General features: G+C 48.5%; 1 protein-coding gene and 1 long non-coding RNA gene across 2 annotated transcripts; one reads left to right on the top strand and one right to left on the bottom strand.

The window, feature by feature from the left end:
- Nucleotides 1-1,595: 1,595 nt before the first annotated feature.
- LOC144369143 (ral guanine nucleotide dissociation stimulator-like) lies at nucleotides 1,596-5,668 on the top strand. Its single transcript, XM_078028245.1, has 5 exons — nucleotides 1,596-1,717; nucleotides 1,912-2,009; nucleotides 2,174-2,290; nucleotides 3,265-3,379; nucleotides 5,301-5,668. The coding sequence occupies exons 1-5, from the start codon at nucleotides 1,699-1,701 to the stop codon at nucleotides 5,501-5,503; spliced, it is 552 nt and encodes a 183-aa protein (XP_077884371.1). The 5' UTR covers nucleotides 1,596-1,698; the 3' UTR covers nucleotides 5,504-5,668.
- An 8,881-nt stretch (nucleotides 5,669-14,549) lies between these two features.
- On the bottom strand, nucleotides 14,550-24,001 carry LOC144369141 (uncharacterized). The gene is made up of 3 exons (XR_013428593.1): nucleotides 23,386-24,001; nucleotides 15,862-15,943; nucleotides 14,550-14,711 (listed from the first exon to the last, which is right to left on the bottom strand). It is a non-coding gene; the product is annotated as an uncharacterized LOC144369141 (long non-coding RNA).
- Nucleotides 24,002-27,459: the final 3,458 nt, after the last annotated feature.

Raw genomic sequence — 27,459 nt, 5'->3', positions numbered from 1 at the left:
CAAAGTGTAGCTGTTTGTCTTTAGTGGGTCCAACATGAACTAAGAGGGTCTGGGGTACAAGGGGCTATTTCCTTGAAAGGTGTTCCTGTACTGGACCTCCTGTGCATAGAGGGTCCTCAGGGAGGAATCAGTGGGGAGTCTTTGGTGGAACAGTAGCTGGATTCGGGGGCTCTCAGGTCTGTGTGTGAGACGTGAGCTGGCAGAGGTTCTCAGTTGTGGGAAAGGTTGGGTAGTATATTCCTTGATTGTCACCTACCATGCCTCTGCCCCTGCCTCTCCAGAGCTGAGGATCCCTGCTGATGGGAAAGTATATTACGACCTGGATGGAGGAGTGGATTATAACTTTATTCTTCGGGAAACAGCTGCCAGCAAGTCTTTGACGGTCAAGCCAAATGAGGTAAACAGCCACCTTCTTCAGTCTTTATTCCTGGTGCCACTCCACATCCTCCAAGGGGACAAGAACCTCAGGTTCTGGATGGATGTTGTTGAATGCCCACAGAACCAACTGCCAGGCTGGGTGGGGTGCAGTTGCTGGGCTTTGCTGATGTTGTCATCCCCCACAGTTCTTGGAGCCTTCTGTGGCAGTGGCATCCAGGACCCCAGCAGCTGTGAGCAGCAGCTCTACAGTGGCTGCAGGACCATTGCCCCAGGCCACCCAAAGCAATGAGTGCTGCATGAGAAAAGTCACCAGTAGCAGCTCCTCACTGCTTCACTCCAGCGAGCAGGTGGAAGACAGCCACTTTGTTTACGTCCTCCTAGAGGGACAGAGCCTGAGGGAGACAAAGTGCATCCTGGTAAGCCCGACAGCAGGGCTGCCTCTGGGTGTCCACACAGCGGAAGGCAGGAGACACAGCCAACCCTGGGGCTATGGTGGGAAATAAAGAAGAGAGAGGTCTGTCTTAAGGGCTTGACCTGAGGAGGGAGAGCCTCAGCATGCCCAGCTCCAGTGGTGAGTGGGCCTGTGTATTGTGGGTTTTGCATTTGCAGGCCAGAAGTGCAGACGGAAGTGCTGTGGACAGATGAAGGCAGAGATATGTCTAGGGTGTAGGCTGCAGTTCCTAGAACTTGGTATTCTCAATGAGTGAGGTTGGAGCAGAGGAGGTGGCAGTGATTTGTCACATGTGTAGGAGGGGATGTGTTCCTGGTGGCAGGGAAGAGAACCTCCTTAGCATGACTAGGTGTAGGAATTTGGGGTCGGGATCACCTGGGGGGTCATGCCAAAGCTTCGGAATGTTAGCCTTTGCATGTATGTAAATGCGGAGCTAAAGGGGTTCTTGGCAGAATTTCTATGGATGTGCAGTAGACACACTAATGCTGTAGGTGTCCAGCTGCAGAGGAGACATGTTCAGTGACTGCCAGTGCTGAGTCCAGTACATCATTACAACCAGACCCGCACCGAGCTTCCAGAGGCCAGGGCCTCTCAAAGCTGTCATGAAGCACTCAAGTGCACACTCTTGTATCTGAGTCTGTTTTGTGTAGTGGCAGTCAGGACCAAAATTTTCAAAGCATCTGCCTCTTTTTCTCCTGAATGTTTGACCACAGTCTTCTGGGTAGCTCCTCTAAAAGCCATTCTCTGATGACATTTGTCCCACCCTGATCCAGGTGACCTGTCAGGAGACGGTGACAAGCCTCATCCGAAGGGCCTTGGACCAAAATTTGTTGCAGCATGAGGATGTGAACAACTTTGAGCTGCTGAGTATGATGTCTGAGGATGAGAGTAAGTAGGACAATCAGACAGTGGGGAGACATGATCCACAGTGGGCTCAGGATAACTCACAGCCAAGAGAAAGTGGGCCTTGTCCCCAAAATACCAAAGTGTGGTGGGCCTGGCAGAGACTCTCAGGGGTTGTGGGTGTTTTGTGGTATAATCCTTGAGTGCCACCTAACAATTCTCTCCACTTTGCTCTGCAGAAATCAAGGTCTCTGACCACTCACTGGTGTGTCTGTCCATGAATCCGGGAATAAAATATTTTATCGTGAGGAAACGCCCCCAGGTCAAGGGAAAGGAGGTACACCTACCTTATTCAAGCTGTACTTGTGCTGCCATTCCACTCCCACCTGGGGAAATAAGAAGCCTGAGCACCTGGACATATGTGCTAGAAGCCCATAGAGCCAACTGACAGGCTGGGGTGGCTTTCTGTTTCTGGGTTTGCTGATGTTCCATCCCCCACAGTTCTCAGAATCAACCTGCAAGTCCTCCAGGCCGCTTTCCCACAAGCAGGTGGGAGACACCTGCTTAATTCGTGTCCACTTAGAAACACAAAGTCCAAAGATGGCCAAGACTGTTTTGGTAAGCCTGGGAGCAGGGGTGTCCCCTGGTGCTTACACCTGGGTGGGGAACAGACACTGGTCCAATACCATGGACTACTCATGCCCTCTTGAATTTGGAGCTTCTGGATGATCAGGAGGATAGAGGGGAATCAAGAAGGGAGAGGTCAGTGTGAAGGGCTGGAGCTGAGATGAGGGAGAGCAGCAGCTTGTCCACTGCCATATCTGAGGGAGTCTGTGTGTCAGGTGGCAGCATGCAGTCCAGAAGGGCAGGGGCAGGTATGGGTGACAGATGAGAATAGGATAGGACCTAGGTTGCAGGTTCCCTTGTATGGGATGCTGACATCTATGGAGGAGGACAGCAGTGTGAGGTTCTGCATGTTCCTTGAACAAGGAGCTGAGAGAGTCTCTCTGCAGAGTCGATATGGATGTGGAGCAAGCACACTAAATGTCCAGGTAACCCAATGACCACCCTTGCCGGATGAGGTGCCCTCCTACATCCCAGCCAGCACTGAGCCTCTGGAGGCCAGGAGCTCTTGTGGCTATGTTTCAGCACTCCTGTGTGTGGTCATGTTCCTGGGTCTGTTTTTGGCCCTGGCAATCCAGACCAAAGCCTCTAGGTTTTGTGCCTAGGCCATTCCCAATGCCGCCTGCATCCTCGGGCAGACCTGAGATCTTGGAGGCTATTGTCCCATTCCTCCCAACTTGTGGGATGAGATTGCATCTGTATGCAAGTAGTTGAGTCCTTTCACTTCAAGAGGAGTGCAGCTCCACAAAGAGCAATGGCAAGCCCAGGAAGTCCTATGTACAAGGATTGGGCTAGTAGCCTATGGGAAGAGCCTACACGATGCGCAGGAGGTCACCCTCAGGTAGTAGGGTCATGGATGTTGCCCTTGTATTTAGAGTGGAGGTGCCTCCAGAATGCCCCTGCCCACTGCCCCTGAGTAGTCACTTCAAGGCCCATTTCCTGAAGGCCTGTCTCCCATGCTGCTCCAGGTGACCTGCCAGGATAGGGCTCCTGTCGTCATCCGCAGCGCCCTCGACCTACACTTGCTTACTCAGGAGAAACCGGAGGATTATGAGCTGGGCCAAATCATCTCTCACCGTCAGAGTAAGTGAGACAATCAGATGGCAGAGAGCAAGGGTCAGGATGTGGACTCAGGTCAACTCTTAGCACCAAAGAGTAGTCTCTGACCCCCAAGAACACTCCAACAGGGTGTGTTGGGTTCTTGCACAAAGACAACTGCACTTCTGCTGGTGGAAGTTCTTGAGGTCTAATAGTGTACCCCAGTGGATATTGCGGCTCCCCACCAGGTGACCTGCCCAGGACATGAACAGGCATACAAAGCTGACATCATTGAGGAGTGAGGAGGAAAGCCTCTTTCCAGGAGCAGTATGCTTTCATGGTCTGGGATAGGAGAGGTTTCAAAGAAACGTGGGAATGCATGGGCTAACGATGGAACTGGCATTTGGTGGACTGAAGCAGTACTATTGAAAGCCTTCTGTGTGACCAGAAATCCACTGCCTGGGCAGAGCATTGCCAGGATTCTAGCAAGCAGTAACAGGATAAAATTGGGAAGAAAACACAGCCTGGGAGACAGCCTGAATCATTTGTTTTTGCATAAATTCCATGGTCTTCCGCACCTGAGTCCACTTGCCAAGGAGTGATCACAATAGCCGGGTTGTGATCCCTAACTAAAGTCAGATGAGGGCTTCCTGAGCACGTAGCCACAGAGCTCATCTGATAATAATGCCAGTGCTTTTTCGTTGGTTGGTTGGTTGGTTTTTGTGAGCCAAACACCACAGCATCCATTATCCCAGCCTATGTACACTGAAGACCACCATCCCAATGAGTTCTAGGATCACTTGTCTCCTATCTTAACCTTCTGTTAGGTTAGTAGAGTCTATGGAAGAGGAAGTCTGTGTGGGGCCTTGGTAGCCTAAGAAATTCATGGCAGAGATCCCCACATCCAACCCAGAAGGGATGGAGAACAGGCTCTAGGTTAGAGGAGGGTGACAGGAAACAGGTGTTCAGAGAAAGGAGAAGCGGGCTGTTGTATTCCCCCACTCGGGGTCATGGCACCACTGGGCCATACACCATGTTGGAGGGAAGCAGTCCCTTTGCTGGTCTTTGGAACCATTGTTCTCAGTAGGGCAGCATTTGGAATGTGGCCTCCATTCTCAGAAGCCTGGTTCACATGGAGGCAGGCTCCACCAACACAGAAGCATGGCTCTAATGTGGTATCCGTGCTGGTCAGCCTGTCCTCACTGTGGCCATACTTGAGGAAAATAACTCAGAGGAGGAATCCTAGGCCTTTTCTCTGGGTTTCATAGCTTTCTCTTTGGGTGTGCACTGAGGCTGTCCATAAAGCTCTAGTGTGTGACAGTGGAGAGCTCCTCAGCCCTTGCCACACAGGCATAGACTGGGAGAGAGAAAACGAGGGTGGCAGAGAGGGAGAGAGAGAAAGATGGAGAGGAGGAGGAGGACCTATACTTGGAGAATGAGGATTCAGTGGAGCCAACAGGAACAAGGTACTGTTGCCCAGGGCGCAACCCTGTTTAGGTCTTCCTCCAACCATGCTCAACCTTTCTTCCAGTCCCTCCCACCTCCCAGTAATGTATTCATCTTGAATGAGAATTTCATGTTGACATCAGAGCACTCACCATCCAATGCTTCCCTCCAAACCCACCTATGAAGATGGCTCATGTGGGGACTGAATCTTTGGCACAGGAGCCTTTTGTGGGAGATTTCAGATGTAAATCTAGTGGTGTGCTTTGGCAGATGCAAGAGGACCTGAGATGTTCTGGATTCCAAAGCCTTTGGTAGGACAGACATTAGGAGTGTTGAAGTGCTCTGCCTAGTTATTCCTCAGGGAGGACTGTGGAGGCTGTCTTGTTGGTATTGGTGCTGAATTGGAGAGCTCTCAGGTGTGTGGCTCTGGCCTTTTCTGGGACAGGCTCTCAGATGTTGGGGTGTCCTAGGGAGCACCTCCTGAGTGCCACCTTCTTTTTGTACACCCCTCTCTCCCCAGAGCTGAGGATTCCAGCGCAGGCCAACGTATTTTATGCCAAAAATCCTCACAAAAAATCCAACTTCGTGCTGAGGAAAAGGAGCCTCTCCCAAAAGAATGATGAGTGGATCCAGCCTCAACCTCCCTCTCGTCCTGCAAAGAAGGCTCCAGCCCTCCTGAGGATGCTTGCAAAAATCTGCTGCTGTGTGCCTGGGCGGGGCTGAGGCAGCCCAGGAATATTTACATTGATTACTATTTGCTTCAAAGTTTGAATCTATAGTTTGCCATTGTCTTTGACCTTGTTAGTAACACAGTTGTTACTCTATCCTGTATTTTTTGTTTCCATTAATATATTATTATTTTAAAATATATATGTTTTTGTTACCTGATCTACTCTGATGATTTGAGTATACTAAATGTAGCAGTGTTTCCTAACGGACACATCCAAACCAACAGGAAGGAATGTTTCATTCTATCAGCAAGAACTTCGGTATTTAGGAGTTTGGCAGATGGCATTATCTGAGTCAGTTTTCCAATGGGGGCAATGAAGTATCAGCTATCATGGTACAAACACAAACAAAGACACACAAACACACACAAGAGCGCACACACTCACTGAGAGATAGATAGACAGATGGAGTTGGTCCCTGCTGAAATACTTTGGAGACGTGGTTCTGATTTCTCCCATTTTGGGGTATTTTCAATTGCACAAGGTATCTTGCAAATGAACCCATGTCTGAGGAAGACATACATGTGTACTTCACATGCCACTTTTCACATAGCAGGAAGGTCATGTCATGTAATATTTTTCATGCAGCTGTGTTTTGACTGTGAACCATCCCATGAGGTCAGCTGTGGAATTTTCCAGTGGTAGCATCACAATGGGGATCCACTCTTTGGATTTGGGGATATTTCCGGTTTTCTTGATTCAGATTGGGATGATATATATATAGTTTTTGATGAAAATTCTGCATTTGATGGTAATGAATGCCATGCATCTAGGAATCTGTAGACTGCAGACAATGAATGGATGCCTACTATTGCCTGGACTGGTCTGAAAAGTCCTGTAGCATCTGAGCATGTGTGAGGGCTGTACAGGTCTTGCAAAATGTCCAGGTCAGATGATCCTGCACAAAGCTGAACTCCTAGTGGTCTCCACAACAGTGTAAGGGCCAAGGAGAAACACACTTCCACACAGAAGATGGGAAGCTACCTTATGAAGGTGATCATAGGTAAGGGATCCTCTTGGTAGGACCCATTTTCTATGGGGCCAGAACTGTGCTCTGAATGTTGTTGCTGAGAACTTGGAATTTTCTAACTGAAGCAGTTCGTGCAAGCTGATTCCACTTGCAGGAACAAAGTGTGTTCTCGTTGAGCACTTTAGGCTGTCCCTGGTTGAACTAGAGTGTCAGAAGCACTTGTAATGATTGGCATTCACAGTTTCACATTGAAGCCTCTGTGCCATCTGTCAACCACTGATGGCTGCAAGTGGGGAATGGAAGCCATTTGCTGCAAGCAGTTTCAACTTGCAGGACTAACTTTGTTGTAAGTGGGCACATGGTGTTTTTCCTGTGTGAGCTAGAAAAAAGCAAAACTGCTTCTTACAGGTGACAGGCATGCTTTCACATTGAAGCTTTTGTGCCATTGATCCAAAACAGTTCACTCATGTGGGCACCTGAACTTCAACTGTATGTGGTAAACAAGTGTGACAAATGGATGTTAGTGAGACTTTGTAGAACGGACCTTCTCAGCTGGTCCTCTTTCCTCCTGCAAGTTGGTGATCTCTTTCTGTCACACTTTGTGTTTCATGCCTGAACTGTGCCCTGAATGTGCTTGATGAGAACAGTTTAGAAGTGCAGAAGTGAAGCTGTTTGCAGAAGCAGCTTCAAGTAGCACAAGCTAACTTGTTCTCAGTGAGCACATGGAGATTTTTCCCTGGTTGAAGCAGTGTGAATGAGAATGGCATCTCAGAGCTGGTAGGCATGTTTGCATTTGGCAAACATTGCCATCTATCACCAAGAGTTCCTTGGATGCAGAAACCTTTTTTTTAAGTGTTCTCAGAAAGGTCTGATGAGTGGATTTCCATGGAATTCCGTGGAATTGATCTTTTCAGCAGTCCTCATTGGCTTCTCAAAATTGGTGATCCTGGGCGCAAGGACTCTCTTGCTAGCCAACATTGTATTTTGGGCCTGATCTCCACTCTGAATGTGCTTGCTGAGAGTAGTTTGGGAGTGCAAAAGTAAAGCAGTCTCTCAGCAGCTTCAACATTCAGGAGCTCATTTTGTTCTCAGTGAGCACATTGGGGTTTGTCACTACTTAAACTAGCATGAAGAACCACCGCTTCTCAGAGGTGGCAGTTTCCCTCTGAACCATCTGTACAGTTGGTCAATGCGAGTTCAATGCAGGCAGGCGCTTGGATTTCAAGTGAATTCTGTGACAAACAATTGAGCAATGGATTTCAATCAACCTTGGGCAATTGCTCTTCCCAGTGGGCCCACAGTTCTCCTCCAGTTGCTGAACCTAGGTCCAAGGGCTCTCTTGCTAGCACTCTTTGCATATGGGCTGAAACTGTGCTCTGAGTGTGCTTCCTGAAAATATTTTGTAAGTGCAAAACAGAAAAATTTTGGCAAGCAGCTTTCATATTAGGAAATGACTTTTTTCTCTTCGTGCCCATTGAGCTTTGTATCTGGCTGGAGTAGCCTTAAATCCAATGGCTTCTGAGAGCTGGCAGGCCCAGTTTCCATTGGAAGCAACTGTGCTCTTGGTCAATGGCAAGTTGGTTACTGTCAGGTACCTGCAGTTTCAATGAGTTTTTAGAAGAAGGAGACCAAGGGGATAAGATGAAACTTGTGCAATTCATTTCCTAATCAATGTTGGTGATGCTAGACCAGAGTGGACTTTTGCAATGATACTTTCTCATGTTTTTTGCAGGAAATGTGTTCTGAATGTGCATCCTGAGATGCATTTGTAGGGGGCAAACAGAAAAAGTTTGTGCACAAAGTAGATTTGTTCTCAGTAAACACGTGGCGGGTTTTCCTTGGTTGAACATGCAGGAAGCAGAACCTCTTGTCAGAGCTGATGGCACCATTTCACTTGGAACCATCTATGCACTCAATATTAAGCAGAGGTCATTGCAGACAGGCTCATGCAACTTCAAGATAGTTTTCAGAATCCGTTTGAGGAATGGATTCCAAAGAATCTTTGAGGTATTGACCCACCCATCAGTCCTATCACTTCCTCTCTGAGCAAGTGCTCCAAGGTACAAGGACTCTCCTGCTAGCACACTTTGGATATTGAGCCTGAACTGTTCTCTGAATGTGCTCAATGAGAAGAGTGTGAAGTGCAGAAGAGAAGCAGGGTATACAAACAGCTTCAATTGCAGGATGTAAATGTGTTTCTAGAGAGCATATTGGGATTTGGGCTTGGTTGAACTAGTAGGAATTGGAATCCTTCTTAGAGCTAGCAGTTATGGGCTTTACTTAGAAGTTTCTGTGTCTTGTATAAAGCAGAGTTTGTTGCTCATGGGTACCTTCGTTTCCAGTGAGTTTTCAAAAAATTTGAGAAAAATATTTCAATGAAACTCTGGGCCATTAATCTTGTCAACCGTCCAATGTTCCACGTGAATATTGGTGATGTCCCAAGGGATCTCTGGGTAGCACAATTTGCACTTTCACATCGTCTGAACGTTCTGGCTGAGAAAAGCTTGGAAGTGCAGAACAGAAGCATTTTGTGCAGGCAGCTTCCAATTGAAGGAACGGTCTTGTTCCCTGTAAGCACATTGAGGTTTGTTTCTGGTTGAAGCTGCATGAAGTGGAACTGCTTCTCAGAGCCAGCACTCTCAGTTTCTCTCTGAAGCATCTGTTCCATTGGAAATGTAGATTCCCTTCAATAGGGCCTCATCTAGGGAGCCTGCCCATGTGCTTCCCACTTGATTCAAATTTCTCCAGTGCACTTGTTGTCAAAGCAGGGACTCCAAGGAGAGAGGGGCTCTCCATTCTCCACACTGAAATCTCTCAGCAGGGAGGACTCCTCCATGCTTGGATGGCAGGGCTGTGATCACCTGGAAGGTGGAAATAGAAGGCTTCCAGGGGGCTGGTTGTGTGCCTAGCCAGGGTGCTGGTCACTGCAGTGCATTTAATCTATGGATCTCAAGGAGACTTATGCTGCAGATTTGTGTAATTCTGCATCTGTTTGCACACAGTTCTTCATGTGGGGAAAAAGCAGTGTTCTCAAAGTTTGCTTTACATTATACTCAACTGGTAATTTACAAACCCCAGTGTCCCATCTTAGCCCAGAGCCATTCCATCAGCCCAGGGTCAGTGGGTAGTCCAGCGATCAGTACTATGCACAGCTCCCAGGTGGCTCCAGTGTGTAGCTGAATTTGACAGCCAGTGTACTGTAGGATTTGCCCTTGAGGTTAGAATTCATTGACTTCCTCTTATGTCATTTGACTAGTCAGGATGTCTCATTAACTATCTGTGAAATCTTCAAGTTAGAAATCTCTGGTCATTTCTACCCTCTGAGGCACTGGTTCAACAGTTGGTCATGGTCATGGGTAGTCCTGGGTCACAATGAGGGAGAAGAAGACAATAATGTAGATTGGTGGTGTAGAGAGTCAGGGTGGGGCCAGAGCCCACACTGTGGTTAGGGTAGGGAAGGGATCTGAAGAGACTACCTTGAAAGTGAGCTCTGGCTGCAGTTAACCAGGAATCAGGGCCTGGAACTGGAAGCCATGACAGGGCTTCTGACTAGAAAGGACACATCCTTCTGGGCTGAGTTGGAGGTCCATCCAGGCAGAGGCAAACAGAGAGGATGCAGGAGAGGGGGATGGTCTAGATCACAGAGCAGCTCCATCATCATATAACACAGAGTGAATTTTTTTCTTCCAGTTGTTGGTAAATGCTGATTTATTCACGTGATACATTCACATCTACCTTGTCCATTGGAAAGGCCGCTCAACCACCACAGGCGATGATATCTTGCTGGATGTGTGCATTCTAAAAGGAGGTGAGGTTGGCGCCAATAGAGTGTGTGGGCGCTCAGGCATTGGCAAGATTGCTTTGGAGAGTGAATCCTCTAAATGTTATTGGGCTGGCTTTTGAGAGCTCCTGTGGTTTGGCTAGACGTAGAATTCTTTCACACAATTTAGCATGGTGTATATTTTAGAGAGCATGATCACTGAGGGGCAGCTTGCCGGTTTGAAGCCGTGAGCATTAACATCTATCAAGTTTCTCACCTGGAGTTGGCTACCTACAACTGGTGACAGTGTTTTACTACTGCTGAGCAATACTGAACAAGTCTCTGGGCCAGTAATCCATTGCTGAACTACATCACCAACAAAAAGACACTGAGTGAAGGTGAGGACCAGAAGAGCCCGGGAACCACCAGACAGCAGCCTTGAAGTCCTGAGCTCTGGCACATCATATGCCAACTCAACTGGGTATCAACCTCTTCCTGGGCTCATTAGAACTGTGTGCTTCAACTTTCAGAAGCAAATGCAGAATGATAGAATCTTCTCTGAGGACACTTTTCTAAGTCTTGTTTGCAGCACATCTTCTAAGTCTTATTTGCAGCATGTCTTCACTGGAATGAGTAGGAATTCGGCATTCTGTTGTACTTAAAATTCATTCTACCCCTACTTGATAGGTTGTGTGAAAGTGACTCGGCCTGAATGCATTTTACATGCCAAAATATGGCTTGTGTTTTCTCCTAAACTTATCAGGGCAGTCAGAGAAGCCAAGGAGTACTATAAATTCAGGCACAAAATGGCCAGATAGACTTGGATCACTGTACATCTTTCTAGAACCTTCTTTCATGCTCTGGCTTCCCTGAGTGTGGGGACTTTGTGATCCAGATTTTTTAGCAAGTAGTTTCTTGGAAGGTGATGCTAGAAAACTCCAGGTGAGAACAGGAAGTTATTAGGAACTGGAAGACAGGGTGTACCAGCCAGTTGTTGTCACTAAGTGAGTAAACACAGTTCTGATAAGGAGTGCTGGAGGTTCATGTAAATCATGTTATTAATAGAACCCTTCCTACAGGTGAGAGAGCTAGGGGTTCTCCAACCACTCCTGCCAGCCATGGCAGGATTCTGCTGCTGGCCTTCACTGTAGGCAAATGGGCCATGGTGCTGGGGGCTCTAGGTCAGCTGGGGTGTGAAGAAATGGCATAGTGATGGACAATGTCATCCAGCTTTGAATCCCCAGACTGGGATCTTTAGTAGGGCAAGGTCAGAGACTGTACTCAATGCAGCATCTACTTCTCAGCATAGTGCAAGGCACACAGCAGAACTTCATCAATACCCGTGGAATGCACTGGCTCGCCCCAGCCCTGCTCCAGGCCTCTCTCAGCTGAGCTATTTCTGCTGATCCTGTCTGTTCTAGTATATTCAGCTCTTGCTTCTTTGTATTTCACTTTCCTGAATTATGTCCTCTTTTTCCACACTCCTGTGGTCACTCTTTCTCCACACTCCTCTGGTTCCAAATGGCTGTCTGGCGGGGCTGTGGCAGAGAGATCTCATTACTACCAGAGATGGAGTTTTTAAACCAAATAAGACATGTGCTCTGCTGCTTAGGATTGTCTTCAGCATAACGTGAGGTAGAAGGTTTGAAATTAGGATTGTCCTCCCAATCTTAAGGCATGTCATCCCTGCGTGCACACCAGGAAGTACCCTGGGAAGAAAGGCAGGTGTGGGTTTGGAATCAGAGACCAGCATGAGAAGAACACTTTCACTGCTTACTAGACAATGAGCTTGGGCTTGTTCTGTAACCTCTTGGGACCTCAGTGTTTGCATATCTGAAATGGGGATAGTTGTATGCCTGACTTCAGGAGGTGGGTAGAGAGAATCCTAGAAGTAGAGGAAGAAAACACACAGCATCTGTGAAGCACCCTGCCCCCATCTTTAGTCTTTCCATGATTTTCTAAGCGTATGTTGATTGACTGTTGTTTACAACAGCCTGCAGATCTACCTGAGGTCCCATCTAATCCACATGGATGGAGAAGCTCACCTTTGCTCTGTTGCCACATTTGGAAGGACACCTTCTAATAGAATCGGATCTAGAAAGCTGGGGTCCCTTTCCAGAACATACAGGATCCACAGCAAAGTTCAAGCCCCTGAGACAGAGGGCTTCTGCTGGTGTCCTCATGTCCTCATGGGCACTGCAATGCCTTTCTCCACCGATGTTCATTGAGAGCCTGGTCCAGGCCAGGCAGGACTTCCTGCTGAGGATGTGGCAGAGAATGAAGCACATGCCTGGCTGGCTTGTAGGGGAACAGTCGGGGGCAAGACAGGCCAGTGATGGTGAAGACAAGACCAGTTAGTTTACTTGTCCGAAGGTCTTGGAGCCAAGCACTCTTCTAAGCACCTTATCATAAAAGCTTCCTCATCCCTCAATAGTTGCAAGAGGAACAGTGCTTTGGTTGTCCCCATTTTCCATAGGTGACAACTGAGGCACTGAAAGATCAGGTCACTTGGCCAAGGTCATGGAGATAGCACAGGGGGAAGTGTTGGCTGCAAACCCTCCCAGGTCGCTACTGCTTTGGGCTCTTTATCACCCGCAGCCTGCAACCTCTTGGTCATGCTGTGGCCCCTGTGACTGGTCTGTCACCAAATAGTGATTCACTGCAGGGCCTTTCCCGAGTCCTCTTCCATCTCAGAGTGCCTGTGTCTCACAGAGAGTTAACCAATTTCCTGGGCCCCACTGGAGTTCCTGGTTTTGCCAATCTGGTGCGGAGTCTGAGAATGTGTGTTTGTAACAAGGTCTCAGGTGACCCTGAAGATGATGGGTCTCAACACAGGTGACTTTCCCCCTCCCCTTGGGTCATTTGACAATGCCTGGAGACCTTTTATGTTATCACAAGTCAGGGGTGCTGGTGCAAAACTCAGGTAGAGGCCATGGGTGTTGCTGAATGTCTACACTGCATGAGGAAGACCTCTACAGACTAAGAAGGATATGGCCTGATGGGCCAAGGGCGCCCAGGTGAGGAACCCAGTGTGGAATACAAGCACATGAACTTGGGTGTGTGAAGGTATGGCCTTGGGGCTTGTTTCAAAGGTGGCTTCTATCAGTGCAAAACTCCAGCACCTCTGAGTGGCAGCGTTTCTGACAAGCTCTGAGCGGGAATGCTGGTGCTGCTGACCAAGCCACCCCACTTTGAGTAGCCAAAGTGAAGTGGAGTTCTTAGGACACCATGAACTTCTAAGAAATGCAAAGTGGACATCTCCTGTGTTAGATCAGAAGAAAAGAAACTCTGAGTTGGAATAAACCCTTTCAACTCACCTAGTTGCAAGTTTGCCCCTAAAGCAGCGCTGAGACAGCGGGGCCAGGTGGGGGACAGAGCTCCACTCCTCTCCTAGCCGCAGGCAGAGGCCTGCTAAAAATGAGGAGGGTGCAGAGGTGGGTGAGAACTGCCTTGCTTCAGTCCCCAAGCATCCAGTCAAGTCTATTGTCACCTGGAGTGGTGGCTTCTTCTCCAGGGCCCACACTAGCATTGGGGTTTGCATCTGCCTGACTTTCAGTTCTGTGAATGGAAGGTGAGAACTGGCTGCTTGAGACATGGTTGCTATCTTGGGAGAGGGTATGGGAGAAATGACAGGACGCCCAGCCCTCCAGAGCCCGCACCCCTGCCCCTGTGATAAATGGCAGCATTAACAAGGTTTGGTTGAGAGGGTCCCCCAGATTTGTGACTTCCCATGTCCGCCAGCAGATGTCACTATGGCTGGCAGAACAGAAGGCCTTTCAAGAGTGAGCTGGGAGGAGCAGAGAGGAAAAAATATCATCAAATAGAAGGCAGAAGTCAAAAGTACCCTTGGCCTAGCGGGATATGGTCCATACTATCATTTTAGGAATCGGGGACATTCTGCAATAAACCCACTATCAGATCATGTCATTGAGGTTTAGCTTCTGAGATTTAGGCAGAAACTCTCCAATGAAACACAAAGTTCCTGGCTTCTCTCAACTGAGAAAGTCTCCAGGTTTTGGCTCCTGGCCTATATGTATCAGGAAACATTTTCTTGAAGGAAACAAACACGTTGCACTGAATAAACATATATTTGTTGTAGCTTACCCTGAGACATCATATTGACGGGATTCAAAAATTGATTCATTTTACAAATTCAGCAGCTTATTCTGAAGTTCCATTGCCCTCAAAATCCCTTATGATTGGCACATTAGCCAACAAGCAGAATTCTCTGAAGCCCCAGCAAGAAAAAAATAAAGTCAAATTCCTATTTGTTGACATTTGAGGAAAACAAGGGAGAAGCAAGGGGCCCCACTCACTGGTGACAAGGTCTGGTTGAACATCTTTTATCTAATGCTTACCAAGAATGGTAGCAGAAACAGCACCGGTTCCTCAAACAGGGCAAGAGAGAGGTTGACACAGATGAAGAAGTACGTGGCCATCCGCATGGCCCAGTGATTATAAAAATGGTAAAGTCTGGAGAGGAAAAACAGTAAAGGTGGTCATAACCACTGAGCAGGAGTTATATAACACTCAAACTTCTGTGCTAAGATGAACAGGGGCCGGGGCTGGGACAGCAGCTCAGTGGTAGACCAGTACCAAGCACGCACCAGGTCCTGGGTTCCAGCCACAGCACTGCCAAATAAACGGGTAAATAAACAAATAAATAAATAAGACTCGTGATGGGTCACATGCCCTTTAGGTTCTCAGGAGCAGGGGTGATATCACTTTAGCTCAAACTATAAAACACTAACAGAAAACATCAAGACGATGATCATATCTCAAAGCACACTTGGTGGACAGCCAGCTTTAGCACCTTCATTACCGAGTTGTTGTGACAGTAATAAGAGAACACTCTGAACCAGAGACTGACAAGGTGAACCCTCAGTTACAGTGACCTAATGCCATGTGGGCGTGGCTGAGTCCAATGTGAAAATGTGCACAGCCTGTCTCAATGCGGTATACTCAGGACAGATGTGGCTGCCACACACCAGATCCCTGCAGGGTGGGACAGTCCCCCACTCCTGCTTGGCAGTCTGGGCACATGAGGTATTTGTTGCTTTTGGAGACCCTGACACCAAGCGCTGATGTAAGAGAGGGTTTTTCCTTACTCTAGCCAAGGGCTTGGTCTTAGTTAAAACTTTAGGGGGAGATAGAAAAGGCTGGATTCCCAGGAAAGGAGTGAATGTGTGGGTAGCATTAGGATGTGACAGAAGGGAAAAGAGAAGCCCTCTTTTGCAGTCCAGGTAACGCTGGCTAGGAAGAAAGGTGGCCATGTGCGTTCAGCTTGGGCACTCCATCTCCTGGCCCTGGTGGTGTCCATTACCCCCGATCTGCTCTTAACTGACCAGATGCTTCCTGCATGTGGGACACTGTGCTCTTAGAACTTAACCCAAACCACCAGGCTCAGGGGCTGGGCTGCAGTCCATGGTGGAGCGCTTGCCTAGCACAGGCCCGTCTCTGGGTCGACTCCCAGCACCACAGAACAAAACACTCTTGGGTTTTACCCAAATTATGTGCCATACCTAGACCCCTCTGAAAAGTTTCTGTAGAAAGAATGCCTCCAGGTTTGTCTCAACCTCTAGAACTTAAGGTGGACAAGTGGACAGCTAGATGATTAAATTACCTGATAGCCTGAGGGGAAGTTTGGAATGGAACGTTCCTGTTGTACTGGGCATCAGAAATATAGGCAGCTCCAAGAGAAGGTTCTGGAAGAAAGAAAACATCAGCACAGGAACTAAACTGCTTTTTCCTTGTGGGAATGCATCAGGCACGGAGGGGAGCCCTGCCCCTCCACCTCCAGCCCGGCTCCCTAGAGGTTGCCACCATCAGCAGAGCCATAGGTGCCTTTCCTGGTGGGTCCCCTGGGACCAAGGATCCTGCAGCAGAGCTGGCCACGTGCACACTGCATTTTCTAGAACTCAAATACAGGTTCTCATTTGAGGAAGGATAATAAGAAAGCACTGAACAGAATATGTACATGGCTTAAGTGGCATATTTACACATAAATAAAGGTTCTGTCTGTCCAAATATACATATGAGTATATGCACACAAACCCAAGTATAAAAACCCCAAATTATATTTAAGCCACTTGGTGGGTGATTGAAGGGATTTTTGAGGCAAAATCTGACAAGTGAATTATCCATGTCTTCCAAATCTACTTAAGGTAGATCTCTATACATACATGGAACTGAAAACCAGTCACAAGGCTTTCATGTAACTCATGGTGGACACATTTCAGCTAATATATTCTGGACTTTACCCCCTGTCAGGACACAGAGTTGTATTCTTCTTAACAAGCAACTTATCATTCTGATAGTACTCATTTTTTTTTCTATTCAAACATAGTTGCATTACATATTCTTATGGAGGTGGGTACGATGGAACTCAGGGAGCTTAACCACTTTGCAACATCCCCAGTCCCCCCTCCTTCCACCCCCACCCCCCGCCTTGAAACAGGGGCTTGCTAAGTTGCTGAGGCTGGCTTTGAACTTGCAATCCTCCTACCCCAGCCTCCAAGTGCTGGGATTACAGGCGTGTGCCAATGTGCTCAGCTCAACATTCTTTTGTATATTATACACACACACACACAAGAATATCACACGTGCACACATAAATATCTTGGAGCCCTATGAGTGTTTTTGTAGGATTAAAAAAGTGCATTACTTCTTGATGAAAGAAGACATAGATATCCCACAGGCTTCCAAATGGTATGGGAAAGAAGACTTGTGCAGGTAAGCATGCGCGCGCGCCCAAACACATACACACGTGCGTGCACGTTCTCCTGCTTGTCACTAAGGGTGATGTGATTTTAAACAGTGTCTAACACCGACCAGCCAAAGGGGCTTCTAGAGACTTTGTTTGCCTTTCCTTAGGACCAGGACTGCTGCCTCCCTGTGTGATGATTCACATTCTGATTCTGCATCGATGAGATAAGAACATACACACACTGACCAGCTATTTAGCCCTTTCCATAGACTTCAGAAAGAAAAATAGTCTGATAAGCTAATTGACTGCCTGAGCTATCCACTGTAAACACAAGCCATCTTCCTGCCTGTTTTGAATGGGTGTCTCTTACTGGTCAGGCAAGTTAATCTTAAAAATGCATCAGGTATTCATAGGGTCAAAAGATTCCCAACTGTATGCAGATGGTCAATCATAGTTCTATAAAGCTGTTAAAAATTATCCAAACAGAAAAGAAATGCTTGAATTAAAAGTTGATGCAGAACCATATCCTTAGAGATGGATTCACTGCTGTAAGAATGGATCACTTTTGGAGTCTCACGCATTCCAGGGCAGGAGGACACTTCACCAGGGCACATTACCAAAACCTCAGATGCACTATATATGTTTTTGACACATTATACATTTTTCTTTAACGTATCTAATAAAATATTAATAGAAAAACTATTAATATCAATTATTTTTCCATCAAGCATCTTTAATATTGAGCAATAAATAGTTTCCCAGTATACTCTTAGAATTCTGTTTTAGGTAAAAACATCTTGTATCAATAAGAGTTGATTTGTTTCTAGCTTTTTCAGTGCATGCACATCAACTTTAAGAAAATTCTTTACCTTATATAAATGTTAAAATAGATTCTACTGTCTTTTATGCCTAAAGAAGAAAAAGAAAAAAATAAATATATGTTTAAAAAAATAAAGTCCTATTAAACCTCAGAAAGGTCATACTGGGGCAGCAAAGAATTCTGACTTTTTAAAAAAGTATTTACAGCAATATCTTTTTAAAGTTGCTGCTGTTCCTGGTTTGAGAAGACGATGCAGGGTTTGGTGTAGAGTGTGTGCTCAGCGTGTACAAAGCCTGGATTTGATTGACACCCAGGAAAAGAAATTTAAAAAATGAAGCTATTAACATCCTTATGACTGGACCCTGAGACAGGAGCCCTTTGACACTCACAAGCTTGAGGTAGACCATTCACAGGCCCTCCAGAGGGAGGATGGGAAAACCACTCCCCCCATCCCTGGGAGCCAGGCCAGGGGGTTATCTCCCTGAGACATCACCCAGACACAGACCTTAATGAGACCAGCACAGGTTTCCCTCCAGTGCCCCTGGCCATGCGGACACCCCTTGTTGTCAAGATCTGCTCAGGCTCTGTAACACCAAGCCTGCTCCAGGACAGCCCACAGAAGTGCTCCAGAGGCTTTCCCTGCCTCAAGAGGAGGCACATTTCTGACATCTGTCTCCACTTTCAATCTCCTCTACTCTGCCTTCTGGGCCTACTTCCCTCCTTCCCGTTACTGTGCAACTTCTTTCTCCTGCCCATTTCACTTGGGAGATGTTGTTCTCAGCAGATGAACTGTAGTAAGCATGGTTACTTGTACTAAAGCCATTTGTGTCTTCCCAGAAAACAAATTCTTTTCATCCAACCCAAGAATGTGACCTATCTTAGACACCCCATTCCAACACTTTATACTTTTCAAGTTCATATGGTGTATGAGTTGGCTTTCTGCCACTGTAAGACCTGAGGTTGCTCATTCATAAAGAGAAAAAGTTTATTTGGCTCACAGTTTCCATATCCAGTTCACATTTGATTGACCCTGTTGCTTTAGACCTGTAGTGAGGCAGCACAGTATGGCAGGCAGTGCATGGCAGAGCTACCCACTCACCTCACGGCAGCTGGGAAGTAGAAAGAGAAAGCCAGGAAGGGACCAGGGTCCCAACATGCCCTTCAGAGGCACACCCTTAATGACCTAAGATCCCCCACTGGACCCCACCTCTTAGACATTCCACTACCTCCCAAGAGAGTCACAGGCTGAGGATGGAGCCTTTAATATATGGCACTTTGGGGAACATTCTAGATCCAAATGATACCCTTTGGGAACCACTGTCAGTCTCTACCATGAAAATGGCAACCACCAAATACAGATGCTCCCCTGGAGGCACCTCATACAGGCAGGACCAGCCCACAGAGGGCCCTGGTGGACACAGGGGTTCTCAGTCTCCACGGCAGGGGTCCACTCCCTGGGGAGCTTTCAAAGACCCTGGTGCCAAGAACACCCCACACCAGCCATGTCAGAACCCACAGGAGGCGGGACTTGAGATCCGCTTTTTAAAGTTCAAATGTGACTTGACGGTCCAGTGACAGTGGGAAGCAGGGTCTACACTGGCCTTTCCCTGCAGCTTCCCTCCTGAGGTCGGTTCTCACTGCACTGTGAGGGATGCACCTCCCCGACTCCCTTGTCTCCTCTTCTCATAGCTGTGACGTTTCCTCTTCTCCTCGAGATTGAAAACTGGATTTTAAACAGTTGTGTTTCCTCCCTCCCCTCCTGACCCAACTTTGTAAGCCTTAGAAGGGAGGGGAGAGCACAGAAAGGAGGCACAGATGATTCCAGAGGTTCTCAGGGGAGAGCAAGGACGTTCCTTCCAAACGCCCAGAAGACACCCTCTTCCGTCCCCCTGCCCTAGGAGTGACCACCGCGAGCCCCAAATTCCGTCAGGCAGGCAGGTGACAGAGCCGGGAATCTGAAGCTGCTGATGGAAGTGCTTTGAAAACACACCAACATGTCTTGATGATATAGATAAGAAAATCAGCAAAACTAGCCCTATCTCAAGGTCAAGAGAAGTCCCCACACGTCTTAACTTACATTCTTCCACTCGGGTTTTTCCTCCCAATGCCAACACTCCGTCTGTCACTACAAACAGTCTTGCCCCCGTCTTGCCTGACTCCACTCCTGCCATAAACTCATCCTGCACGTGGATAAACAGAGCAGGCCCCAGTTTCCCAGGGCCCCCTGTGCAAAAGCTGCCAGTGACTTCTCTTCCCGTAGAGCTACTCTCCTTTGCCCAGATAACCAAGTGGGAAATCCTTGGCTTGGCCTTTAGGGGCCCCACAATCCCCTCTCTCCAACGTTCTCTCCCTGGCTTTCCCTCCAGGAACAACATTCTCTGGAAAAAACAGATGGGATTCCTTGTCCACTGCCCTCCACGGGCTCCCCCTCCACACCTGATCTCATGCTCAGGTGCTACCCTCGCACTGTCCTTCCTTGGACTCCATCTCACACTGCAGTCTCTCCAGGAGGATGAGCGATCCCACCTTTCCACATGGAAAGACCACCCGGAGAAGCTGGGGCAGTGCCCGTACAGTGCGCATCCCGTACAGACAGCAGCCACAGGTGGAGGGCACCGGCCACTCTGGCAAGAAGGGTGAGTGAGTGAGTGACTGCAAACAGGCATTAGGACAAACACCTCGTGTCCCTCAGCATAGCCACTTGCAAACCAACAACCCACAGGCCAAGTGCAGTCTAAAGGTATGTTTTGTTTGGCCTGTAGAATGTGTTTAGGATGTTGGCTACTAATTCAATTTTTTTCAAAACTGGAACTTACACAAAAATTTGAAATTATGATTTCTCTTTAAAAGATGGATAACATCTGGCAAGGTGGGGCTGGTTAGTTATTGCTGTTCGCCCCAATACTTCATCAACTGAACTTCATATTTTCCCGTGTTCTGCGGGTCAGCTGGGCAGTCCTTTTGGAGTCTACTTAGCTGATCCTGAAAGTCATGAGCACTGGGTGTTCTAGGAGGATTTTGCTCACATCTCTTGGCCATGTGCGTCCAGAGCATTGAGAGAGCAAGCACCAACACTCATGGGCTTCGCACACCTCTGCTTGTGGACATCTGCTAATGTCCCATTGGCTAAAGCAAGTCCCATGGCCAACTGCAGGTTCAAGGGCTGGAGAAATGGACCCTAACTGTATGGAAAGGAATTGCAAAGTCACCTTGCAAAGGGGCCTGCACTCAAGGATCAGAAGACTTGGTGAGCATTTTTGCAATCTATGATCAACCCCATGACACAGCTGGAGGTGGGTGACTGTGCTTTTCTTAGGGCAAGGGACATGCCCTCCTGATCATCACAAGCCCTGTGCCCTCTATCACTGAATCATTCCCACCTAGCTGGCTGGTTTTATGTTGCTCTTGAGGGCACTGCAGATTAAACCCATACTGCTCTCTGGTGAGCCCAGGGAGCCCTGGCCAGCCCTCTGCAGGCTTCTGGTAACTGCCATCTTCCCCTGACACAAACTTTTCTGCAAATGGCTATAAGGTAACACCAGGGACCCAAGAGCTTGAAGACAGAGTAATCACAGACCTGCATGAAAAAGTTGAAGAGTGAGAACATTCAAATAGAAGCACACAAAATATCAAGAGGTGACCACAGAGGACAGTTGACAAGAAACAGCATGGGGCACAGGCTCTCAGCCCTGGCTGCACCTCTGAATCCCCCAGTAGCCTTGAAGTTACTGGTGGCATGAGCCACATCCTGACCAGTAAAATCAGAATCTCAGGGGCAAAGCTGAACAAAGTACCTTCCTAAAAACTTCCCAATGAGTCTGACCAACAGTGAGATTGGAAATCCCTAGCATTGGGATATTTCTATTTCAACTCTGAAAGTGAGGGATGCTGATGCATTTTTCAGGGACTATGCAGTTTCCTGTTCTGTGACCCAAAGCTAACTTACAAAAGATTAACCCAGTCAACTGGCCACCGACCTCCTCAGATCTAGATTTTCTGCTGCCTCAGAAAATATGGAGCTCTGCTGAGGACTGTCTTTTGGTACCAGGTGCATTACCCTTAGTGCCTGCTGCCTGGAGGAGGTCTCTGAAAGACCTGGAGTCGCAAAATCTCTGGCTTCTGTAGACATGCATTAAACAAAACGGCTCACACTGGAATCAGCCAGGACTCTGACTTATTTTCTGTTCTTGTATTTGCTAAGTTGCTGAGGCTGGCTTTGAACTTGAGATTCTCCTGCCTCAGCCTCCCCAGCCACTGCGATTTCAGGCCAGTGCCACCATGCCCAGCTGTATTTCTTGATCTCTCAAAGTATTAGTCATCTGCATGCGTCTCTTATTTAGACAAAGAAATATGAAACACACAGAGGGAGGGCATCGAGCATCTCTGGCTAAAATGATTTTCTCTCCACTGAAGTCTCTCATGATCACAATGAAGCCTGTCATTTTGTTGATGCTGGGACTAAGGGCAAGACTTAGAACCAAGTAACCATCTCCTCCTCCTATCATTTGCCTGCTCACTCATTCATTCACCCACTCACTCACAGAGAGGACTTAGTAGAATCCACCTGTTGGAAGGAGCCTGACTTCTGTGGGAGAACAGCAGGCCAGATGGGAAGCCCAATGTTCCACCCCACACATAAGGGCCCTGTGGACTCTCTCCAGCAGGCTACTAGCCCACTGGGAAGCAAGGGAGCAGGGGATGCCATTCAGCCCAGAGTTGAATGACAGGGCCAGCCCAGGAAAGATGGGAAGCAGGACTAAAACACTCTGACCTCCTACACACTTGCATGGCCTGAAGGAAATGACCAGCGTCACTGTGTGCCAGACACTGGGCTGGACCCAACCTGCGTGGTCATCCCACAAGGTGACTGCGATTTACCAATCCCACCTTACAGAGGCTCAAGGAGGAGACCAGCCCATGATCTGGAAACTGCTCCATCAGAACAGGGGTTCTTGCCTCTCTCTCCACCCTCTGTTTCTTATCCCTCCAAAGGACACAGCCTAAGAGCAGCTGCTTGGAAGCTCCAAGTCATCCAGAGGAGCCTGTCTGTCACAGCAAACACACAGAGCCCACCCTGGAGCTGGGTCCCACAGGCCCAGGAAGAGCCAGGGCTGCAAACCCCATCCTGCGCTGGGACTCTTGGTTGTTTTCCTGCAGGTACAGAGCGCAGTGCGTGGCTCCGGAGCCAGGCCAGCAAGACCTGAAATCAGGTCTCCATGCAATCCAGCTCAGTCCCAGCGGATGGGAGGCCTCTCCTGTGGCACAGGCTTGACAGCTCCAAGTGACCCCCAACTCGCAGGGCTGCCCTCCAGCCCACGGTTTGCTTTCCGGCTTCGCAGCTCTCCAGAGCAGCCTGTGCTCTCAGGGCGCAGAGGACAGAGAAAGCGCCCCGAGCGGAGGGGCTCCCTGCCCCACGTCCCCACAGGGGCCCTCGTTCGCAGCAGCCGGTGCTGGCTTTTAGCCGGTTTGTTTTCTCCCGGGGGCTTTTCTCTGGGAAGGCGTCTGGCGCGGGGAGGGCGACCAGACGCGCTGCGATCCGGGCGCCCTCGAACACCGGGGATGGCGTCCCTTACCCTTTGGGCGAGAGGCTCATCGCGGGGCTCCAGAGGTAAGTGACTCACCCAGGCAGCTGGGCCGTCCCGGGCATCCCGGCTGCGGCGCACCAGAAAGGGATGCTCCAGCATCGGGGCCGCGCCAGCGGACTCTGCCCTCAGCAGGCTGGCGGAAGGCCCCCGTTGCTCTGGGCTGTCCAGGTGACACAGCGGATCGACCCGGGGGCGAAGGACCTGCTCTGGCCAGCGGAGAGAGCTCCGGAGGCCCCTTCCAGGACGCGCTGGCAGGGGCGGGGCGGGGTGGACCGCGTGCGGGGCTGCGGGGACCCCCGCGGGTGGCCTGGTCAGCAGCCCTTGGCCAAGCCTGTGCGCCCCAGCGCGACACTGTGTGTGCCCTGCTTTCGAATCAGCGGATAGGAAGGGAACCTTCCTCCAGAGCTTCTTTGCAGAATTAAATGATTTAATATATGCGCAGGGGCTGCTGCTGCTGGGCGCTGGTAAATATTGGTTCCCTCCTACACTGGTGGAGTCCCCCAGAGACGGGGTGTGGACTTTAACTCGGCCTCCTGTGGAGGATGCCCCCAGGGAAAGAGATGTGGGTCCTTCTTTCTTCTCCTGGGGCTTCCCAGTACCAGCCTGACCTGGAACTCTGGGTTGCCAGAAATGCTAAATTTTCAAGAGAAAATGGAAATGTGAATTCATTTATTTATTTATTTTGTGTACTAGGGATTGACCTCAGGGGCACTCAGCCACTGAGCCACATCCCCAGCCCTGTTTTGTATTTTATTTAGAGACAGGGTCTCACTGAGTTGCTTTGAACTTGCGATTCTCCTACCTCAACCTTCGGAGCTGCTGGGATTATAGGCATGTGCCACCAAGACCAGCGGAAATCTAAATTTTCATGATCCTGTTCCTGAGTTTTTTTTCTTCTAATGTTGGCTATGAATTTAAAATAATGATAAATCCTTCCATGCCACCAAGGGCCAGCAAGGGCAAGTGTTGCTGGATACCCGTACCAACCAAATCCCTGGTCACCTACAACAGAAAGGCGAGGCCTGGAGAGGCTGTGACTGGCTCTGTCACATGTAGGCACCTACTGTCCTTCTGGATGGTTCAGCAGGAATGTGCTAGGTAGGTCCTGATGGCTGGCAAGGTCAAGGTCAGAGAGAGAAAGATGGGCAGAATTACAGCTCCGAGGGGTAATCTATTGTTAAGTCTGTTTTATAATGAAGTGTCAGGTATGTCACATAATTTATTGAATACTGTACAGAAAATGAAAAGCAGAGTGGCTGTGTGGGTATACACTCACATCATCCCACAGTCAAAAGATTGTTAGCCTAGAGTGGTGACATGCCTGTAATTCCAGCAGCTACGGAGGCCGAGGCAGGAGGATTGCAAAGTCAAGGCCAGCCAGACTCAGCAACTTAATGAGGCCCTAAGCAACTTAATGAGACCCTGTCTCAAAATTAAACATTTTTTTTTAAAGGGCTGGGTGTATTGCTCAGTGGTTAAGCTGAGAAAAAAAATTGTTAATTCACAGCATCATTAAGTCAGGGACCCACTGTACACAAATGAGCCTGGGACATCTTGTCATGCCAGAGAGCAAGGGGACTGACCGGAGAGGACTGGTCATGTATGGAAGGATTCAGGGACCAGCTTCACTGGCCAGAGATGACATCGTTGGAACACCAACAAGGGCAATCATAGCCACAGGCTGAAACATGAAGTAAGCTGAACTCTGTGAGCTCCCAATGACATAAAGAGTTCAGCCAGAGGGGGCCTGGAAACCAATTCATTATTTGGAGAACTGGTAAATGAGGAGAAGACCCAACATCTACCCCAACTTTAATCTCATTTAATCAAACTGTATTCGGGATACCCCCGGGTGGATGGCAGGAAGTTTCTCCTTCCTGCCGTATTCCAGGTGAGAAGTGAAGAAGAATGAAGCAGTAGAGCATGACCACGTGCAGTTCCTGCTGAGCTCAGGGTGAGGGCCAGGGCCACCGCGACTCCTGACATCATTGGGAAGAAAAAACCACGTGCCTCTGCCTCCCCGTAGCACCTATGATGTACCCAGGCCGAAAGTGAACTTGACAAGGTCTCTACACCTAAACAATCACTGTGAACAAGAAAGAAAGAAAAAAAGAAAGTGAGGGAGGGAGGGAAGGAGATGGAGTGAGAGAAGGAAGGAAAAGTGGGAAGGAGGGAAACAGAAGAAAAGGAAGAGGGAAGCCAGGTGCAGTGGCACAGACCTGTAACCTCAGCAGCTTGGGAGGCTGAGGCAGGAGGATTTCGAGTTCAAAGCCAGCCTCAGCTACAGTAGGGCGCTAAGCAACTCCATGAGACCCTGTCTCTAAATAAAATACAAAATAGGGCTGGGGATGTGGCTCAAGGGTCGAGTGCCCCTGAGTTCAATCCCCAGTAATAAAACAAAAAAGGCGTAAAAAATTCCTCTAGGCATGGATTTTATTATTACATGCAAGTGTGTGGAGTGGTGATCATACACACGTGATTAGCATCGCCCTCCTCTTAAACATTCACCATTTCTTGCTGTCAGGAAGCTCTAATCTCCTCTCTTCTAGTTCCTTATAAATTTGTGATACGCTGTTGTGAACCACGATCGCCCCACTGAGATCTAACTGCACTTGAAATCATTATTTTCCCCAGAATGTAGATTTAAAGAAGAGTTTTGATTCTCAAAAAGTCAGAGTACTGTTGATGCTTGGTATTCTTGTCCTAAAGTCCCTGACCACTGAATTAGCCATGTTGACTGCTGCCCCTCAGGGTAGGTTCCTATGGGCTATGATCACATTTTCATCCATGGTCAGGCTGCAGCCCTGTTCAATGTGCACTTCTGTTTCCCTCACTTAACTCACAGCTGACAGCACTGTATCTCCTGCCCCAGTGAAGCTTACCTAGCATATTTTCCCCACAGGTAAGTCCCAGATCTTGCTCTTAGGAACACTACACACCACTTCAGTGCTTGCTTGGGGCCACTTGAAACAGCAAAATCTCCAAGAAAAAAATGCAAATATGCAATAAAAAAATCGTGGACTCAATAGAAAAGGACACTTGTTTGTAGCAAGTGAGAACTGAAGCAAAAAGTCAGAGTACCACTTTGAATGACCTCAGCTGGGGGTGTGCATGTGAAAGGACCCAAGGCTTGGCAGTTCTGCAGATGTCTGCAAATTCCTGCAAAAGCGCTATGAGAATTGAGTACTGCGGGTATTGGGTTTGGAGTTGCACATACGTTTTAGCAGGTTGTCAAATTCACAGAATCTGGAGGAATGAGGAGTAATTGTATTTCATAGATCCAGGATTGTAGCTAGGTGAACGGACTTGCTCCAGGTAGGCCGTTTTTGAAAGAGCCATGGTGGTTTTCCAGTGATAAAGACCTTTGATGCAGTCATAAGAAGTTTGTGCAAGCTTCTCTGCCCACCCAAGAATCTTCCTCCACGGTGTGGAACAACCCCCGCCCCAGTGCTGTCTCTGGACAGCGGATGGTCCTGTAGCCATCGGGTTAGTGCTGCCCACCTGGTCCACAGGTCCCACTCAGTACCCATATCCATCTATACCTGGTGCCTTACTCTTTCCCAGCCACTTACTTGTCTGTCAGTCTCCTGGATGTGCCTTGGGTGCTCAGAAAAGGTGTGTCAACTGACAGACACCAGGCTCTAAGCTGGACCGCTGAACTCGAAGTGAAATACAGGAGAAAGACCAGGTGTTTGGGGATGGAGGTGGAAGGATGTGTCACTCTGGGCTGGTAGGGGAAAAGTAAACAATTAAACTAGGAGGATCTGAGGCGGGTTTAATTAAAGGATGACTTATAAAAGGACAGGGGCTCTAGAATAATCTTTAGGGCTTGCCAGGCTGATCTGGCACCCTCCGCAGCCCCCTCCCCAGGCCAAAGGGAGAGGGAGATGCAGCTGCTTCCGCCAGGAGGAGCAGGGAGGATGGAGACATGTCTGCCTTCAGAGGGGCCAGAGCAGAGTAAGAGGGCAAAGCCCTCTGTCCAGAAGGCACGGTCACTGAGAGGTATTACAGTGTCTTCAGGGGGTCCTCCTCCTCCCCTCTTCCTCTCTCGTGTTTTCCGTTCTCCTTCTCTCTCTCTGTCATGTTGCTTTTCATTGACTATTTGGAGTC

The sequence above is a fragment of the Ictidomys tridecemlineatus genome, chromosome 12, assembly GCF_052094955.1.
Source record: "Ictidomys tridecemlineatus isolate mIctTri1 chromosome 12, mIctTri1.hap1, whole genome shotgun sequence".
Classification (NCBI taxonomy): domain Eukaryota; kingdom Metazoa; phylum Chordata; class Mammalia; order Rodentia; family Sciuridae; genus Ictidomys; species Ictidomys tridecemlineatus.
The sequence above is the reverse complement of the archived record's forward strand: the minus strand, read 5'-3'. Positions and strand labels throughout refer to the sequence as shown.

Coding starts and splice junctions, on each gene's coding strand:
- LOC144369143 (XM_078028245.1), top strand. Junction 2,291..3,264: donor AGATGGCCAAGACTGTTTTG/GTAAGCCTGGGA, acceptor ATGCTGCTCCAG/GTGACCTGCCAGGATAGGGC. Junction 3,380..5,300: donor AATCATCTCTCACCGTCAGA/GTAAGTGAGACA, acceptor CTCTCTCCCCAG/AGCTGAGGATTCCAGCGCAG.